Source organism: Octodon degus, unplaced genomic scaffold, assembly GCF_000260255.1.
Source record: "Octodon degus isolate 3935 unplaced genomic scaffold, OctDeg1.0 scaffold00037, whole genome shotgun sequence".
Lineage (NCBI taxonomy): Eukaryota > Metazoa > Chordata > Mammalia > Rodentia > Octodontidae > Octodon > Octodon degus.
This window is the reverse complement of record NW_004524613.1, coordinates 2,772,422-2,781,523: the sequence shown is the minus strand read 5'-3', so window position 1 is coordinate 2,781,523 and position 9,102 is coordinate 2,772,422. Positions and strand designations below refer to the sequence as shown.

The 9,102-nt window shown below is 45.4% G+C and overlaps 1 protein-coding gene across 2 annotated transcripts in view; it reads right to left on the bottom strand.

Moving 5' to 3' along the window:
• Positions 1–532: 532 nt before the first annotated feature.
• The window catches only part of Pofut1 (protein O-fucosyltransferase 1), a 22,500-nt gene continuing 13,930 nt past the window's right edge, over positions 533–9,102 (bottom strand). The window contains exons 5-7 of one of the 2 annotated variants that reach the window (XM_004630799.2): positions 6,056–6,248; positions 3,813–4,055; positions 533–1,072 (exon numbers count right to left, since the gene is read on the bottom strand). In XM_004630799.2, coding sequence (XP_004630856.1) covers positions 884–1,072; positions 3,813–4,055; positions 6,056–6,248 — 625 coding nt within the window. In that variant the 3' untranslated portion in view covers positions 533–883. Of the gene's footprint in view, positions 1,073–3,812; positions 4,056–6,055; positions 6,249–9,102 lie in introns of those variants that run through there. The other variant, XR_002821021.1, reaches the window with a different exon arrangement.

The window sequence follows — 9,102 nt, the reverse complement described above, 5'->3', positions numbered from 1 at the left end:
ACCAGGTTTGTGGCAGCCATCAGTGACCAAGGACTGAGAGAAATACCACGGTCACCTGCCTTGGTAACATGTGCTCCTCACAGGGAATGTGTTGTGAGAGGCAGGGTACTTGGCTACCCTGGAAGTCTGCAAGCACTATAACTGCCATGTGCCATTTGCACAGTGCTTCTGATGGAGGACAATGTTTACACAAGGCCTGGCAATGGTCCTGCAAGCAGAATGACAATGGGTCTGGCCAGGCAATGGGCACAAGTCTGGGGGTTACACTGGGGGCTACCAGGAAAAATGGGCAATAGACCTACCCCAATCCAGGGTTTATCCACTTTTCAGTTAAGGTCACTTTAGGTGTCTATGCTAATAGACTTCACTGATTTTTTAAAATGAGAGAATTCTAGGGTAGTCATGACCTTGTATCAAAACTATAAAATTCTCAAGCCAGGCATGGTGGCACACATCTGTAATCTCAGCACTTGGGAGGCTGAGGCAGGAGGATCGCTGCAAGTTCAAGATCAGCATGGGCTACAAAGTGAGCTCAAAGCTGGCCTGAACTTCATAGCGAGACTCTCTCAAAAAGACAAACACAAAACAAAACAAAACACTATAAAAAACTTCCCTGGAGAGTTCAGCAGTCTGCTCCAAGTCGGGCAGATCAAAACACAGATGTTGGCCTGCTCTGCTAAGTGGAGAAAACAGCAAGAAGCACATGGGGTAGGGGGGCATTTGGGCCCTCAGCAGCTTGGAAGTCCAGTGCCCTGCGATGGAAAGTCCTCTTCCTCCGTGGGACTGTCCTCGATCTCTGACAGGCAAGAAGAGGAGCTTGCAGTTCTGGGAGAACCTTTGGCTATAGTGCCCCTGCCAGATAGGTAACATGCCCCAGCCAGCATCAGAACTCATCCCGGAGCTGAGGGGGCCTGTCCATGCCAAAGAAAGAGGACTGCTTCCCTTGAAGATCCCGCTCACGCTTCACAAAGGCAGTGAAGGAGGACACACAGTTGCCAATGAAGTGGTCAGCTTGGCCGAGGATGTACAGGTCGATCTGGGCCACCTCTGGCTTCAGACTCACCACCTTAACCTGCAGAAGGAAGGCAGAAAATGTGAGCTGAGGTGACTATAGGCCCCCAGGGCCAGATTGGCAATCTTCCTTCCCAGAACTGCAAGGATATAGAGTGGAGGAAGAGTGGGCAGTAGGTACACGTAGGGTCAGGCGTCTGAGTGAACTGCTGGCCAGCTGCTGCCTCTCCTCTGGTCTCAGCTTCTCCTGTACCCTTGATATCTCCGTGTGTTTGCCTGCAGGGTTCCCCTGCCCAAGTACCTTTCCTCCATCTATTAAAGTCCTGACAAGGGTTGGTGTGTCCTCAGAGTTAGTCAGATTAGTTAGCAGACATAAAGCTCTGGGTTCAGGCCCCAGCACATGTGTACCTGTGTGCATATGCTCATGCTCCACACCCCACTCCCCACCCCCAAGCAGGCTCTCAAGGCTTAGCTCACATTCTGTCACTCTTACAAAGTCTTAGCCTGATGGGCTTCTCCACCAAACCTGAGATTGGCGCAGTCACCCACCCATCTGGTTCTGCTGCCTGGATGCCTCCCTCTCCCCCATCTACTCCAGGCCTTAATTCCTGTCTGTTCCATGCACTTGCCCACCCCAGAGGTGAATCCTTCCAGTGAGGGACTGGCATCCCACAGGCCCAGCCACAATCCTCTCTTGTCCAATCAGCTATCACAGCTGCCTCACTCTCTTGCCATCTCTCCTGGCCTGTGTACCATAAAACAAAGGAAACTAAATTTCTGTTTTTACATTTTTTTGAGAGGTTCTTCTAGATAACCCAGGCCAGTTTAGAACTCTTAATTCTCATGCCTCTGGGTTCCAGAGTGTTGGGATGATAGGTATGCACCACTGTGCTGGGCTAGGGCATCTTATTTGTCAGCACTCTTGATAGGGCACTGGCCCAGGCACATGGAGGAGCAAGGCTTAATGCAGACAGAAAGGCGGGGCTTGAGCCCAAGAGAAGGGGCTTAGCAGGGGTGGGGACAGGCCAGAAGACAGCCCGGAACAGGAAACAGAAAATGGCAAGAGGCTCAAGGTGCTACAAACACTTCAACTCTAAAGCTCATAAAAAAACTCCCCGGGACTCTCCAAGTGCTTCAGCTTAGTACAGAGGTGCGGAGGGGTGTGGGCAGACAGAGCTGAAAGTGCTCTGCTGTTCCACTGAATTTCTGATACAAGAAAAACCATCAGCTTGCTACTGGGGTTCTAGTAAAGAAATAAAACCATTTTAATCATGGCCAAAATCCCCCAAACAATTCCGCCCACACCCTGAAACTTACCCAGTCTGTGTCATGCCCACTATAATTAGCTGGGATCTCCTGAGTAAATTCCATCTCTTCTTGAGACCTTGGTTTTTTAGTTATAAAAGGGAAGGCTGGAATGAAAAGACCCTTAGGTCTCCCAGCTTGATGTCTTGGCTATTAAATGGGTGGGGAGGGGACCAGAATGCACCAAGCCAGCACTTCTACCAGATGGAGCTTTCTTGTTTCGCGCGCACGTGCGTGCATACGTGTGAATAAGAGAAGGCAACACCTCTCAATGCCACTTTTTTATTATTATTATTAATGTGTTTGATACACGGTCTTGCTGCGCAGTTCAGACTCCTAGTGATCCTCCTGTTTTCAGCCTCCCCAGTGCTGGGATTACAGATGTGCACCACCATGCCTGGTGGCTGGCTGAGCGCCTCCAGGGGCAGGGCCTGCGCTTGCCTAAGAGGCACTTAGTCCACTGAGCTAGCTCACTGACCCTCAATGTCAGTTTCTTATGACTTGCCCAATATTTAGGGTTTTCATTCATTTTTGCCCTGAGCTCCATTATCAGCCATTTTAAAATTTTTAAATCTTTATTGGTTTTTTTTTTTTTTTAACATCAGGAATCAAACACATGAATCTCATATTTTCATACTTGCCAGGTAGAGGTTGTGCTGCTGAGCTTTATCCCTGGCCCTGATTGTCTTTTTGAGACAGTGTTTTGCTGTGCAGTTCAAAGTGGCCTTGAACTCACAGCAGTCTCTTGCCGCAGCCTCTAAGTGCTGGGAGTACAGGTGTGAACCACCATGCCTGGCTAAATTTTTCATTTTTACTTTGCCGTAGGGTCTAGGTTGCCCAGCCTGAGCTTGAACTTGTGATACTCCTGCCTCAGCCTCCTAGAGTGCTGGGATTACTGGCATGCCTCATTATGCCTGGCTCAGAGTCAATACTCTTCACCTTTCTACCTTACTGGCTCTCTTCTCAAAACCCATTCTCTACGTCCTTACTTAACAAGCTGGGTGCTGTGTGTCTGGCACTGTCCTAGGCACTGGTGATGGTAAGGAAGGGTCTCAGGCTTCAAGAAGTCAGAGTACAAGGTTAGACATCAAATACCAGGAGAGTGGTTCATCCTTGAATCCTACTCCTTGGATAAAGTAGCCACATTTGCACACAAGTCTCAGTCAATCAAGAAAACGCCTTACAGGCTGGGGAGACGGCTCAGTGGAATAAGCGCTTCCCTGGCAAGCGCAAGGACCTGAGTTCAATCCCTGGTTCCGCCAAAAAAAAAAAAAAAGAAAATGCTTTACAAGAAGAGAGCAAGTGCTATGGGAGCTACAGGAGCACAGGGGAGCCTGAAAAGCATCTGTGGAGGAGGAGTCTGAGCTGGGCTAGAAGGAAGGACAGGACCTGGAAAGAAATGTGTGTCCAAGCAAAGGGCCAGTGGGGGAGAACAGGAAGCCGAGAGAGCGGGACCAGCTGGCACTTTCTTGCCTTGCGTCCCTGCCCACGTGTACCTTGTCTTTGAAGAGCTGCTGGATCTCTGGCACATAGCTCTCAGAATCGGTGGCGATGTAGACTGACTGGGCACTCAGTGCCCTCACCCAGAGCTTCACAGCCCTCCGGATTTCCTTCAGGTCAGGGAGGCACATGGTCATGGTAAGTGGGGCTGCCGTGCTGCGGCTGTAGCCCACACACTGCGGAGAGGCCATGAAGTGTGAGCCCGCGGTGCCGTCCTTCAGCATGGCACAGGCGTTCTTCTACGAGGAGGGTGGGCACTGCGTTAGAGAGCAGCAACTGCTGGGACCCCAGGAGAGGCAACTGCTGTGTGGGGAAAGACAAGACATACAGGAGAAGCCCAGCTACTAATTTTTTTTTTTTCCTATGAGAGACAGAACCCAGGCCAGGGCTGCATCCATACTAGACACATACTCTGCCACTGAGCTATACTTTTTGATTCCCAATACTTTTTTAAAGTATTAAGGGAAGGGGGAAGTGAATCTCTATAGAAAGGTAGTTACACTACATTTGGCATACCTGCAGAAATGTAATTACTTCTGAGCTGGCAGAATATTGGTTTTGCAAAAACAATTTTTTTCTGGGTCTCACTGTGTTATCTGGGACATTCAGTATAATTGTGAACAGTGGTGGTGATAAGAGACAGCTTATCTGATTCCTGACTTCAGCGGGGACACTTCTGATAGCTCCTCCCCATGAGGTACATGTTTGCTGTGGGCTCCAGAGAGATAGCCTTGTGCTTGCCTCGCAGCACATATACAGAGAGATAGCCATTATCAAGTGAGGGTGGGTTGGTTCTATTCCTGGCTGGTTATGACTTTTTATCATGAATAGGTATTAACTTTTATCAAATGCTTTCTTGTTCTCTGAGATGATTGTATGATTTTTTTTCCCCCCTTTGGGTGTTAATACCATGAACTTTATCACATTCTTAAGATAGATTTTACTTGTTTAAGTTGATTTTTTTTTTTTTTTTTTTGTGGCACTGGTGGTGGTACTGCTTATTGAACCCAGGTCCTTCACATTGAGCTATGCCCTACCCCCATCCTTTGGTGGGAGACAGAGTCTTGCTGAATTACCCAACCTGGGCTGGAATTTGCAATCTTCCTGTTTTGGCTCCCAGCACTGCTAGGTTTATAGGCATGTGTCATCATGACTGGCTTGAGTTGTACATTTCTTAATACATTACTGGATTTTACTTCTAATATTTTACTTTGGGTCTGTGCATCTATGAGAATGACTATAACATTGAGTTGATATTATCTGAGTTTGGTATTTGTCTTATGGTACCTTTGTAAAAAAAAATAGCAATTTAATATCTTTTATGTTCTAGGAAAATATAGATGGGAGCTACTCCTTAAAGGCTGAGCTGAAACCATTCATAAAATATTTGGAGCCTAGCTCTTTTTCCTTGGAGCAGGGGACAGGAGGAGCCCAGTGGGTAAATGTGAGATTACCTCATCAAATGGCTATGAATGAATTTTAATCTGATTTCCTTATGCTTCAACATTTTTTTCTTTTTTTTGCAGACCTGGGGATTGAACTCAGGCCCTTGCCTTGCCAGGGAAGCACTTATTCTACTGAGCCATCTCCCCGGCCCCGCTTCAACATTTTAAAATGTTCAACAATGAGCATTTCCAACAAATATATAAATCTCCTCTTGTAAATTAAGGAGACTGTCTATGTTGGTTCTGTTACTTTCAGAAGGTGGGTAATCTGATGAGGCTTCTGCATAGTCAAGCACCTCTAAATTCTGGGAAGATGACATGTTCATTTCTTGGGAACATCACTCGGTCTCCATAGTTCACTGTTCAAGAAGTCTATTAGCCAAGCACTGAGCTGAGACAGAGGACTCCTAGGTTGGGGATTTCTTTCTTTTTTGAGACAGTTTCATATGTACACTAGCCAGGCTTTGAACTCATGGCAATCCTTCTGCCTCAGGCTCCTGAGTGCTTGGACTACAGGTATGTGCTACCATGTCCGGTTCAGAGTCTCTGTTTTGCTGTTTAACTTGAGATCTGGCCTGATGCCTCAATTTATCCATCTGAAAAATGAGGATACAACTAGCAGCTGTTAAAAATGAAAGGTGGCCAGCAATCATTCTAGAGTCACACATCTGATGTGTGTTTTGCTGGAATCATGAGATATAATTCCAGACTTGCCAAGTGAGTGCTCACTACCCTGGCTGGACTCAGGCAATCCCATAGACCAGGGTCAGCCAGGGTGAGGAAGGGGAAGTTACCCAGTCAGAGCCAATGCGCAGATGAAGGCCCACATAGGGCCGGATGAGGTGGGTGCGGATTTGGGCCTCTCCTGTCTTCACCATCTCATCTGACCATACCATGTACTTCTGGAGCGACCTGTGTTCCTCCAGGACAGGGAACTGTGCCGGGGCTCCTGGCAGAGCAAGCACTGGATGTTCCTTTGGTGAAAATCTAGGCATGAGATGGAATGAAAGGAAGTCAGACAGAGGATGCACAAGATACCTAGCTGCCACCTCCATGGGATACCGGGTGACATTGCACCATGCCCCAGAGACCCTGCAGAGAAGCCCCTGTAACATGCAAGAAGCTCAAGAGATTGTGAAATCCCAACGAGCTGATAAGAAACCTTGGCAGTGGTAGCAGGTACAATATGTAATACTGTCCCGCCACATGGAATTTACAACCTTCTTTGCTTGTTTAACAATTAAAAATTTACGGTGGAGCATTCCAACCTTTTATATGTCATGCTGGCTTCCAATTTGTGGCGCGGTGATTCGCTCCAGGGTGGAGTGTCTGGACCAAGCCTTTGCCCTTTTACCCACATGGCGGGACTGAGACATGCAGCTGCTTACAGAGGCCAACGGCTGGGACTGTGTACACTGGATTCGACCATTCAACACTTATTAAATATTTACTGATTCCTACTATGTGCTGGCACCCAGGAAGAATGAGACTAGCATCATCCCTACCCTCATGGAATATACCAAGGGTCTGCAAATATCTCTGTCATACCACATCAAGGCTTTCTTTCCCCACTTGTACAGTAGGCATTTCATAATTATTTCACATCTGTCTTTTTTGCTGGACTGAGACCCCTCAAGACAGCACTACTAGTGTGTCCAGAATAGTGCCTGGCATATGCCAGAGCTCAGTCAATTCAGGGGACTGGGGAGATGGCTCAGTAGAATAAGTGCTTCCTGGCAAGTGCAAGGGCCTGAGTTCAATCCCCTGTTCCACCAAAAAATAAAAAAAAATAAAAAAATTTATTAAATGAATACAAACTTGTGTTTTCTCTATAGCTAAACCCAGACTCCATCCCAGCAACATAAAAACTTTGCTGTTCATGACTCACGATGTCTTTTCAAACTCTAGATCTCTGTACATGTCTTCCCTCCACCTGGACTATCTGTCCTGGCCAGTCAAATACTTTTACTTTTCTTTTTTTGGTACCAGGAACCAAACATAGCATCTTGCACATACCAGGCAAGCATTTGTGCTGCTGAGCTACACCACTGGCCCTCAAATACTTTTTTGAAGCATTATGCAGTAGGAATAGCCACTCTAAAACAGTTTGGAAGTCAGCTTATTATAAAACTAGGTACATGGCCAGGTGTAGTGGTACATGCCTGCGATCCCAGTGCTTAGGAGGCTAAAGCAGGAGGGTTGTTGTGAGTTCGAGACCAGCCTGTGCTACATAGTGAACTCAAGACATAGCCTGGCTCAAAAAGAAAAAAAAAAGCAGAACTAAGTATGCAATCACTGTAGGACCCAGCAATGATACTCTTGGACATGTATCCCATGGAAATGAATGCTTATGTTCACATATAAACCTATACACTACTGTTCATAACAGCATGATTCATAATAGTCCCAAACTGGAAAAAGCCCAGTCACTCAATGAGAAAGTGGGTCAACAAGCTGTGGGACATCTCTAACATGGAAGAGTATCAACACAATGACTAGAATGGCTCTCAAGGGAATTATCCCAAGTAAAAGTGCCAACTCAAAAGGTTATATACTATACAATTCTATTTATGTAATAATGAAATGACAAAATGGAGAAAACACAAATGGAGAAGAGATTAGTGGGGATCAAGGGTTAGGGATCTTGTCTGTTTATTTTTTATTTTTTTGGTGGCACCAGGGATTGAACTCAGGACCTTGGATCTTGTCTGTTTAGGGAAGTGGGTGTGATTATAAAATGGTAACACAGATTCTTACCATGACAGAACCATTCAGTATTTAATTGCAGTGGGGAATAGATTAACCTACATATAAAAAGACTACACAGAGGGGGCTTGCAGGTTAGCTCAGTTATTTAAAGCACCTGCTTGGGCACTCAGTCAGGCCAGGGGTCCACAGTTTGATCCTAAGCTCCACACGCCACACCAGACCACCCTTAAGGCAGCCTTTGTAGCCAAAAAAAAAAAAAAAAAAAAAAAGAATCCTTCAAAAGACTGCCCAGAACTAAATACAAACATGCATGAGTATAAGTAAAACAGGAAATCTATCTAGATAAATGGATTGTATCAATGTCAATATCCTGGTTGTGACACTGTACTATAGTTTTGCAAAATGCACCAGTGTTAGAAGCTGGGTAAAGGGGACATTAGATCTTCCCATATTGTTTCTTATAACTGGGTGTGAACTGACAATTACTGCAATACAAATCAGAAATAAAAATTATTAAATATTTCAAACTGTAAGGCAAATACAGAAAACAACAATCCACATACCTATGACTCAAATTAGCAGAAGCTAGTATTTGGCTTTCAGATTTTTTTTTTAAAAAGCACTTAAATATTCTACTAGCTTTCCTTTTTTTCTTCCCATTCCCAAAGCATTTTTTTCCTGCATGATTAAACCTATCTAGTTATCTATCTATTTGTCTATCTATGCCTATTATTTATCCATACCTTAGTTTCACTTAACTGTTTAATACAGCTATAACATTTCCTACCTCATAAGATTTTTTTTTTTTTTTTTTTTTTTTTTGGCGGTGATAGTACTGGGAATTAAACCCAGGGCCTTTGCAGTGAGCTACATTCCCAGACCTTTTTGAATTTTTTAAACTTTGAGATAGGGTCTCACTAAGTCGCTAAATTGCCCAAGCTGTTCTTTTTTTTGGTACTGGGGATTGAATTCAGGAAGGTGCTTATGCTGTTGAACTATCTCCCCAGCCCTCCAAGCTGGTTTTGAACTTGTGATCCTCCTGCTTCAACCTCCCCAAGGTTGGGATTACAGGTATGTACCACCATGCCCAACTTTAAGGCTGTTTTTTTTTTTTTTTTAACACTCCCTTTGG